The sequence below is a fragment of the Brachyhypopomus gauderio genome, chromosome 16, assembly GCF_052324685.1.
Source record: "Brachyhypopomus gauderio isolate BG-103 chromosome 16, BGAUD_0.2, whole genome shotgun sequence".
Taxonomy (NCBI): domain Eukaryota; kingdom Metazoa; phylum Chordata; class Actinopteri; order Gymnotiformes; family Hypopomidae; genus Brachyhypopomus; species Brachyhypopomus gauderio.
The window spans coordinates 18,456,520-18,467,640 of record NC_135226.1 but is presented as its reverse complement, the minus strand read 5'-3'; the positions used below and the strand labels follow the sequence as shown (position 1 = coordinate 18,467,640).

The window sequence follows — 11,121 nt, the reverse complement described above, 5'->3', positions numbered from 1 at the left end:
CGTGGAATGAAGTTCCACCTCCTATTTCTAAGTCTCCAAGGACCTCCCACCCTCCTGTCCCCCTGGCTGAGTGTTTTTTGAGGGACTTGCGTAGAGGCCTGGGGGGGAGGCAAGAGGAGGAGGAGGAGGTGGACACTGGCAAGCCCAGCTGACCACTCGTGCGCATGACCTGCCCGGCCCTGCTCCGTCACAAGAAGAGGGAGGTGAGGTGGCAGGTCTGAGCTGAAGGTGACTTCACCTTCTCCAAACTCTTCACACCTACCGCCTCCCTTAAGAACCAGAGGCGGGTCCGTGCAGGTTTCTGCATGCACTTCAGAATATTACACAGACCGGCGTTGGGCTGATCAGTGATCGTTTCTCACATAAAACAAAAAAAAAGAAAGATACCGCAGCAGGCAGCGCATGATACGTGTTGGAGATCATCCAAATGGAGTCCTCTGTGCGCTGATCCTTCGGCTCTCGTGAAGAAAAACCTGGTGAGCAAAGTTCACAGCAGAGCTGCACTCTCTCTAATCTGACATGGGTGATCCAAGCTGTCATCTCAGCTCTCAGGCTGATCGCCGGAGCTGATTACCAAGCCGCTCAGGAGACGGCGTAGGCGTGTCGGCACGAGGACGCTTCCAGAACCAGCTCGAGGTCCCCATGGGCCGCGGACACGTCGAGCCCTTCAGACCCCTGCTTTAGGGAAGGGGATTTCCTGACCTCTCACCCTTGCCCGTCGTTTGGCCTTCAGCGGTCATTCTGTTCGGTGATAACTACGATAAAGTGGAAGAAAGTGACGGATCTGACGCAAGCCTGTGGCGGAGTGAGCAACACCCCCCCCCTCGAGGAAGGCCAGATTGTTTAAGCAATGCTAGTTCCTTTTTCTCCTCCCTTGCTCAGGCATGACAATCGTGGAGAATGCGATTCATTCCCTCCCCGCGGCGCTCTGAGAAGGACGAATGTAAAATTCCTCCACCAATTTGTCCGGCGATCTGGTCCCCTTCAACCCCAGCCAGACAACATGTCACATTAGATTAGCTCTTCCTCAAGTCTGTGTTCTGCCCAGGGGAGAGGAGTCAATGAACTCTTCCAAAACAAGAGTGAGGAAAAGAAGAAATGAAAGGAGAGAGATCGAGGAGTGCGCACGAACACGCCATTAAGCTGACCGCACCTAGTATGCCCGCGTCATGTACGTGATGAGAAGTTGCCAAAGGCAAAGACAAACATTCAAATGGTCACACGTGCAGACTAGATCTACCACACAGCGTCTAGCACAGCAGCCTGGGACCAGGACTACACCTCACCAAACTGGGGTGACTGTTCGCCAGATCCCCGAGCTGGGGTGTCGTTAGCAGCTACCGAGCTCGCGATACCATGATAACGGAGGCATGTGCATAGTCGTCCCAACGATCTCGGAAACTCTGCAGCTGTGCGAAATGGCAGAGTGTTTCAGGCATGTCCTGACATTCGACACACGCGTTTAGAGCTCGTGTTGGGTTTCCACTCAAAACGGGCGCTAAATATAATCTTAGTTTCCAAGCCAAAGGGAGAAACGACTGCGTCACTGCGCCCGTCTCGTGTTGGTCGGTTTCCCTCAGTCATACACCGGCCGGCCGTACACCGCACATCATCTGGACAGGACTGCTGAAACATGCAGTATCGAGAGCCGTACTCAATACATGGTAATTTGCTAAAACCTTAAAGCCCATAAAAAGTGCTTCTGACCAAGTTGATCGGAATAATTCACAGCAATTCATTTACTTGAACTCGCATATTGGATTGGTGTATTTTGTCCAACATTTTAAATTTAGGTCAATTTAGCATATGAGGCCAGATTTGCCATATGCCACCATTAAAAAAAAAGGTCACTCAGATCCTCCAGTAAGGTCTTCAAGGACGGGCACGAATGTTTGCCACCCACCAAAAAACCCTGTCTGCTAAACAGAGAACTACCAGCATTAGTGCAGTCAGTTATTCCTAGAGAATATATATTAAAACATTAAAATAAATTGTGATTGTTTATATTGTAGGCCTACATCACATTCTCTGAGGTCATGGGTAATAGCACGATAGTGTATATTACAGTCTCCAGTACATTCTCCATCTTCTTAAATAAATGTGGTGAGCATCAGCGGTTAGTAAACGTCTCGCTACACACATGGAGTTATCGCGCGGGGATTAGGCCCTCTTCAAAGTACATTTAGCGCCCCTTTTGTCTGCGTTTATTAGTCCACCCTGGTTTTCCACTAGATGGCACTGTGGGAGTTCGTCAAATTATGCAAAAGCGTTTAAGTGCTATTCATACGTTCTTTATAAAGCTTCTTAACGGTGTGATTCATCCAGCCTGAGTCTGTTTACTTCAAAATTGCCCAAATTGCATTCTGGATGGAGACTGCAAATTAGCAAACCTATGGCACAATGGGAGATAACATTCATGGTTTAATTATCCCTCAATGAAACCAGCACTGCAATATGAAAGCAAGCAGTCACATCCTGTTGGGAATTAAACGAACGTTGCCTCAAATCAATGGAGGCTTAACAATTATCTTCAGAAAAAAAGAACACAGTGTTTACTTTAAAGGGCAATTCGATTACACCAATTAAATTAGTGCTGATTTCAGAGACCTGTTTTTTTACTCCTGGCCATGGCCAGTAAAGCAGATTTAGGATTTAGACAAACACGACACATAATTGAGGCATTCATCATTATCATATAATTAGCATACCAAACAAAACTCAAAATATACGTCTTGCCAGAACACACGCTTACAAGACAGAGCAACCTACATATTTATCAATATGAAGGTGCATGTGTGCAGGCCCTGGGTGAGTATCAAACCTACGACCTTCACATTGCCAACACTGGCTCTAGGTGCTCTACCAGGTGAGCTATGAGAGTTTACTTAGACATCATAGGCTTAGAAAGCAGAGGAGTGTGGAGAAGCACACCTCCACCACCCCCACCACCTCCACCTGTCTCTCTGGGTAAGCATCGGAGGGTGTGTGTGTGTGCAGAAACTTGTGTGTTGTATCTAATCAGAAGCCCACACACTCTCCAGGCTCTGGCTGCAGGTGACAGCTATATTGGGGAATGTCCAATTAAAAAAAATGTTTTATACCTGTAATGAATACTGAGACTAAAGAAAAAAAATGGATGCAGTGCACCTGTTATGTAATACCAGAATGTGCTCTGTTTTTCTTTTACTAAATAAATGATGTTTGCAAATAAATGTAAAAACTCAAACTTCAAATAAATTCTTTTAATTCCTTCAAGTAGATAATTTAACAAATAAACACAGATTTGACAATCAATCATTACAAACTGAAAATTCAAAAGGTGGCGAGTATAACATCTAGCCTGTGCTTTTCGTCAAAAGCCATGAGCTTCCACCCACGACAATGCAATTTCCCTGCACCCTATGTGTGACACAAAAAACCTCCCAGCAGTTCAGACAACGTACACACAACATACTTCCTCAGACAACAAGGAGGCAGAATTCTTGAACACAGTGAATGAGCCGTGACGTCACAGCTGTGATGTCACAGCTCACGTCCGGCCTGGCTCCGCCTCCCAGATGTTCCTCAGACACGAAGGACGATTACCTCATGGAAACTTCATGTCTGCGTTTCATTGGACTTTTTTCGTTCATCGTTGAGTACAGGACATTTTTAGTTACTACAGGAGCTTTGCAGAAGAAAATAAGGACTAATGGAACAAGGTGCTGGAAATACCACATAAGAAACCTGGAAATTAGGGCTTTTCCCACAATGACCTTCTAAATCCCGGGATTAAGCACTCAGATTATCCATCGCTGAACCAAATCAGAAAAGATTGCGTACTTGGCTACTTCATATGTCCTGGTGGTCCCGGCTTCTCTCCTACGTCCGCTAGAGGCCACGTCATCATCTGGTGTAGGACCGCTGCCAGTTGTAGATGTCGTGGATGTTGTGTGAGCAGACAGGGATCTTCTTGCAGGTGCTCACGCTGCGGTGCCGGAACGCTCTGCCCGCCCCACCAAGACCCCGGCGCCGGGCCGTCTGCTTGGACCGCTCCTCGGCGGCGAAGAAGTCGCTGGTGGCCCTGAAGAACTCCAGCAGGGCCCGGTGGCTCCAGACCACGGGCCCCTCTTCAAGGGCGGCGAAGCCACAGTGACCCCCACGGCTACTGAGGAGCAGGAAGAAGTGGGGGTTGTCCTCGAAGAGCTCCAGGGGCAACGTGGTCCGGGGATCGCCGCGCACCGGGTCGTCCCGGCTGCAAACGCACAGCACGGGGATGGCCACCTCGTCCACGTCCCTCAGCGGGTCGTTGCGCTCCCAGTAGGACTCCCAGGCGCCCTCTGCTGGCAGGCCCTTTGGGCCAGACTGACAGAAGAGCGTCTCCTCCATAGCTCTGAGCGAGGAGCAGGAGAACAGGCTGTCTGCGTGGACCACCTCTCTCAGCACGGTCCTGTACCTGCAGGAAGAGGCCAACACAATTAGCAGTGATCTTTTCCTGAAGAGATGCAGCTTCACTCCCATACAAGATATCGGACTCGCAAAACCACCCAAAACCAATCACAGAAATCCGATAGTCCTTTGACAAACACAGCCAGTCGAGTATTGTATTTCAATTCGGAGGGCTTTAGGTCAATGCGTTTGAAAAATGCTTTAGTCGAAGATTTTATTTCGGATGCACCGGTACCTGCTGAGGCAGAACTTCTGGTAGAGCAGCAGGGCCCGGTGGAGGAGCCCGGCGGGGCCGCTCTCGAACCAGCTCTGGCACCGGAACACGGGCGACAGGCAGGCGGCGGCCGTGATGTAGCTGGAGGAACCACACTCGCCCAGGTAAGCCAGCAACAGGCCTGAGCCGGTGCTCTCGCCCACGGCGTAGAGGCGGCCGGCCGGCCGGCGGTAGCGGATGTAGCGCACGGCCTCGCGCAGGTCCGTGGGGTCGCCGAACTCCTGCAGCTTCAGCGTGCAGAGGGGCGTGCCGTTCTGACAGCGGCGGTTGAACACCACGGGGAGGTAGCCGTGTCCCAGAGCCGTCTCGCAGAGCTGCGGGGGGAGAAAGAGAGAACACACACACACACACACACACACACACACACACACACCATTACACATCAACTTACACAACACCATTTCATCCTGAAGAATGTCAGTGGCCCGGATCTTTTTCAAACAAGTCAACCAGCAGCCATGTAATTGTAGCCCAAGCTAGCTGTGTTTTTTCCTCCCTTTCAAACGACGGAGACGTGTGGAATTCCTTCACAAGGTCTGGAGACACCAGGAGAAAACCAGGCTGCTTTCCTCCACATTCCTCACTTGTTTGAGGAGTTAGAGGAGCCTTCATGAACACGAACTCAGTCTGGGGGGGGTTAGAACAAGGGCACAGCAGGACAGCCCTGTACACCATTACCATCTTACCTCATTACAGGATAAGAGGCAGCTCCGCTGGCCTGAGACTAAATAATTACATGGTGCTTTAAGCATCACAGTCGGATAAAACCAATCTAAGGTCTCAGCTTCCATGAGGTCATGCATCGTATGGCTGGGCTGTGTACGTCAGCAGCACACGGTACCGCTTTACCCAATCTCATTCTGACATGCATCATTACCCTCGTGTGTGTCACGCGGACCTCTGGCCCGGGTCGGAGAGCACAGCCGTCTGAGACAACTGGGAAATAACGTGAGCGCTGGAGTGTTCCTGCACAAGCGGCCAGCACTGATGCAAATGTGCAAATCAACAAGAGAGATGAACAAAGTCATTACGAACCCTGCACCCCTGGGGTGGGTTACATCTGCAAAACTCCCTCCTGGACATCAGAATCAAAACAGTAAAGCATTCTGGGTTATGCTCAATAGGATATACTGCATTAGAATTCTTAAGCTCTTAAAATGACTTGTGAATGCACCAGCACTTACCAACACATTTATCAGAATTATAAAGACATTCACGTCTTGTTTTGCCAAATAAGCGTAATATCATTCCTTCGCCTGCGGTGTGAACACTCCTTCACCAGGAAGGCCAAGCTGCTTTCAGACACCACAGTTCAATTCATGATGGCTGGAATTTATGCATACAACATCAAATCTGTGTCAAAATGAGCTACAAGAATGCTTCTAATGTCATAAATTGTGTGGGGGTTTTTGTAACTTTCAAAACAGCGTAACCGATCTGCTGAGCAACTGTGTCAAATCAAATGTAAAGATATTTGGACCAAATGCAAACATATGGTGGTAAAAATATTAATATCTTTAGATTTCTCTTGGATTCCATATACTATAAAGGTTCTTCTGGAACACTTCTATTGAAGTTGAAATGTGACTGAATTACAGCTTAAGCAAAAGACTCAGCCCTGTGTAATACGCCATTTACCACGAAATCATGCAGCCCTTTCATTAGAAGTGAAATGATCCATGAGCCATAAGTGTGAGTGGACAAGAGCCCGTGGACCAGCGGGACTGTGCAGGAAAACCCTGTTCTGACAGCAGAAGCCTGATTGGCCAGACACCTTTGTGCAACAGTGCAGTGTCCACACACAGTGCAACGTGTCCACACACACACACACACACACACACACACACACACACACACACCATCTTCCTCCTCCTCCTCCTCCTCCTCCTCATGCATCATGCCTGCCGCTCCAAGAATCAAAAGGGCCCACATGAGAGAAACCACAGCTAATCTCTGCATCTTAATCCTGTATCTGCAGAGGGAGACCACGGGGCAGAGAGTTCACTTTTCATAGACCAGAGCTTTAAGAAGCTTTTAAGCTTCTGTTTTCAGTCTTGTATGCATGGACTAAATTTAATTATACATTGGTATTATAGTACAATGCAATTACTCACGTGACGACTGACTACGTATCATACTGAAGCGTAGTGCCATTTATTAGCAAATGACTGCAAATAAAAAGACCCATTCGTCCATGTCAGGGGTTAACAGAGGCACCATTCATGCAACAGGCCACAGAGCGAACTCCCTTTGATGGATTTGGGATTACTTGCACCGGATATTACTTAAACCCATATTGTGTCACGGAACAAAACTAGACTTTCGAGTTAGTAACGCAACGTAATTTTAACATTGTCCTGTCATTACCTTTCGTACGTTCCAGGTGATTTTTCCAAAAGAGTTTGGGATTATCAAAAGAACGGGGTTGGTGGAACTACTGGAAGTTCTTCTCCTCTTGTGATGCGGCGCGCCAACAGCAGCCCAGTCTAAAGCGACCAGTCCGTCGTCACTTAGCTGTAAATAATCCCGCATGAAATGAACAGCAGAATCATGTGGCCAGAAAACACCGAACACGGTCTGCAAATACGGGCTCGCGCGCCAGTCCCACGCCGAGGCTGACGCGTTTTTGCAGAAACTCCGGCAGTGCTTGAGAAGATAGTTGGCTAGTGCAGAGGGTTTGCAGATCATCGCCACCGCGGGTGATTCACCTGGCCCGTCCAGCTCCCCATCCCCGCTGCCCCGGTCTGACGTGCATCTCGCGCCGCACTTCTTGCTCTCGCGCCGTGGAACTCCGAGCTCGCGCACCAGCGAACGCGACTGGTTCTCCGTTCCGAAATATTTGACAACCGGCCAGACCGTGGCCATCAGGACGAGGACGCAAACAACGCCGATCCATTCCAGCATTTGAAAGGCTTTTCAGACGGAAAGACGACCAGTTGTGGTGAACGTGGACCTTTTTAGCAGTAGGTTAAAAAAAAACAGATCAATTCGAAAGAAATAAGATTAAATGCACCGGAGACATTCTCTTCCAAACGCACGCCTCGCGCGCAAACCGCGCACACGTTGACGGGGAGAGACGTGCACGCACTCCAACACCGGCCATTCAAAGTTCAAAGTAGTTTCAAAGACGGATGCCTTTTGCTCTGGTCCATCTGATATCCGAAATCGTAAAAATCGCGTAAGTTCTTTCCTGGAGAAAACTATTTAGGCAGCTGCATCCAAATGTGGGCAGAATCGGTTTAAAACGAGACAATATCCTGTGGTGGCGCCATTAGTTTTTAAAATAAAGCGCTCGTGCTGCCCCTTTGTGAGCCGCGCGCTGTCGGTTATGCAATATCTCCGCTCTCGCGTGCACCTTTAAAACGCCATCACCACCCCACCGGTACTTCCTCCAGCACACACCGTGTACGGAGCGTTAGAATTTCATACTCCCGTTACATGCAAATGATGATGTCTCCCCAAGTGTCAGGTCGTGTCGTTGAATAACATCCAAGCTCAGGCGTACAACCAAACCGAATCATCACGCCCACCTCAACGGACTGTTACTCTTCCGCGCAAAATGGTGTTAGTGAGTGTAACACCTCTCGTATGACTGTGGGCTAGTCATCTCATAGATATTACTTCAAAGTCTTCCCCTCGTGATACGTTTGTGCACTACATCATGTGTTTTCATATATGAATTTAATATTTAAATGTCTATAACGATTTGGTGCAATATGTGCACTAAAGTACAACCACACATTTCATTCATTTTCTGAAAGCTCGCGAACATGTCACGATGCAGTTAACGCCAGAACCTATTTGTTCTCCTTTAGTCGTATACCACAAAAAGATATTTTACTCATAAACGGTAAACTGACACTGAACTGTAAACAGGGCTTTTAGTCGGCCCTGATGGAGGAACGGAAGCTCAACCCCAGGCGTCTTATCCTGCAGCGAGCTATTTCCAAAGATTTTATAACTGACACTCGCAGGTCTTGTTGCATGTATGAATCTCATAATTTAGGACACGGTGTTACATTATTGGACAGTCATATTAGTTCTAAGTTTGAACACCACATTAAATCAATTGAAAAGCTTTTTAATCTATGGTAATAGGCAGATAAGTCAATTATTAGTAGAATATGCAAGAAATTTATTTATTTAACACTTCTGTACTGGAGTATGACAGAATTGATATAAATGTATGTGTATTTATATGAAAACAGTATTTACTGGAAGGTAAAATCTTTGGACTGCCTTTATGAGCGTATGCTTTATTTTGTGAAGAGAGAGTTCTGCGTGAGTGCGTGCGTGCGTGTGCACTTGTACAGAATGCAACACTACCAACTGTTTAGTTACAGAAAGTGATGCTTAATCTAAGCAAACCGGACTGCTTTCCAGAGCTTACTCAAAATGACCCGAATAAGCACCTGTGCAAAACACGGCGTGGATACAGTGTCAGTGGGGCCTGTAGTCTAATTACTTTTCACAAACATCCTCTTGAGAGTAATGAATGCATCAGCGCTATTGCAGAACTCCGTCTTACATCATCGGTCTTTGTTTTCGGCCAGAGATGTGTGACATCTTGCTGGTTCACTTGATTATCTGACCCTTGAAGCTACATTTGCAGCCACTGGATTTAGCGTAAAAGAGTTCTGCTTCAGAGCACCGTGAACATGGAGGGAGTCCTGGAAATGTGAGAACGGCAGTGTTTATTACCACTGAAGCAGGTCAAAGCGTGAATGACAAAGGGTAATTTTTAAAATTGCATTAATTCTGGGAGTTCCACGCTAATGTTGAACAAACACAGTGCATCCGAGTCTGTAAGGTCACAATTACGTTTAGAAACACTTACATCCCTCCACCCTACTTCCACCTGGCCTCCACCCGGCTGTAGCCTTAAATAAGTGTTTCTGGTTTTGTCTTCTATTTTTTTTTGTGTAATGTAATAAAAAGTTGCCCATGGGTGGAGCTGGGTCGGCCGGCTGTGTTGTGCAGTCCGAGGTGTTTGGCAGCCTCGTCACTATTGTTCTCGCGATTGTATTATAAACAAATGGTGAATAGATACAAAAATACCTACTCACTCCCATTCACTCTGTACTAGTCATGCGGTGGGATCGCTGGGCACGTGACATTGGACATTGTCTGCTTAAAATAAGAATTTAGTGTCAGAACCTGCTGGCGAGTGTTCTGTCAACTCTAATGGACTCAGCATAGCTTGCTTCTGTCGCGTTTGTGCAGGAACTGCGTATTTGTGAATTGGGGATAATGCAGAGGGGAGTGCTCGTTTGAGTGTGCGAGGGGAACGTGTATTTGGCGAAGCCTCTTCGTGAGGTCAGGGAGGGAGTCTTTGACTTACCACTGTCATCATTCTCCCTTCACCAGACTGCCCTCAAGGGACCAGCGCAGGAAATCTAAAATCAAACGAGTCATTGTTGTATTTCGGGGTGATTCAGTGACAAATGTGGTATTTTTCACTGTGGGACGGCACAGGAAAGGCTTAGGAATCGTCTGCGATTTAGGGTGGGCCTCTGCTGACCTTGGGAGGACAGGGTAAACAAAGGTATAAAAAGACAAGATGCCCTGACCTTCACATTGATTGGGAATTCAGTGCCATTTTCCTCCACGTTGAGGGCCTTCAGCACACCCATGACCCCGCTGGAATACGCAGTGTGGTCTACGCTCGGCCCCTTGGTTTGCATGCTGACTCCAAGGAAACTCCTGCAGAAATTACACTAAGCCTCCATAATTGTTTGAATGGTGGAGTGTAAGTACTGGCACATGCACTATAAATGAAGGATTGTCCTTCCAGATGGTCAACCGGCTTTAACCGGCACCGCTCCAGAGCGGAGCCACACTCCTTCAGTTCTCCGTCTTCGAACTTAAACAAGACTGAACGTGTGCCTACTGGCGACCGCCAGGCAGCGAGAGTCTGCTTTCAGCCTTCTGTGGGGGCTTAGCGCAGACCGCCTGGAGAACACAGATTAAAGATCGTAACACACGCAGGGCTTTCGGTTTTCGGCTATTAAGCCTGGCCCTTTTGGCGTGCTAAGAGGCTTCTGATGGGTCTCGCTGCCTCCCGAGTCCAGATGGAAACCAGCTGTTGCTATCGGGATTAGTCAGGAGCCGTGAGTCCATGGAGGGGCTCTCCTGCATCTGGGTTCACAGTAACACACCAAGACCTCTCACTCTCATTGCTGCTCACCCTCCATTACGCAGTGGCTCCCTCTCTACCCTTCACCGAATGCTGCAACTGAGAATATCAATAGATTGTGCAGATGGAGAGAGGACAGTGCCCCCCCACCCCCACCCGGCCGCTATGACAACACTAAGTAAGCATTCAAACCCTTTGCTGTACCCGACAGACTTCTACACTGTGCACAAAAGTGAAGCCAGATGTCAGAAATGCGTCGACCCCTCAGAGAGAGAGAATGACG

At 48.1% G+C, this 11,121-nt stretch overlaps 1 protein-coding gene across 1 annotated transcript; it reads right to left on the bottom strand.

The window, feature by feature from the left end:
- Window positions 1-3,233: 3,233 nt before the first annotated feature.
- On the bottom strand, window positions 3,234-8,292 carry abhd15a (abhydrolase domain containing 15a). Its single transcript, XM_076977051.1, has 3 exons — window positions 7,070-8,292; window positions 4,664-5,016; window positions 3,234-4,435 (listed from the first exon to the last, which is right to left on the bottom strand). Exons 1-3 carry the CDS (start codon window positions 7,604-7,606, stop codon window positions 3,886-3,888), a joined length of 1,440 nt encoding a protein of 479 aa, XP_076833166.1. The 5' UTR covers window positions 7,607-8,292; the 3' UTR covers window positions 3,234-3,885.
- Window positions 8,293-11,121: the final 2,829 nt, after the last annotated feature.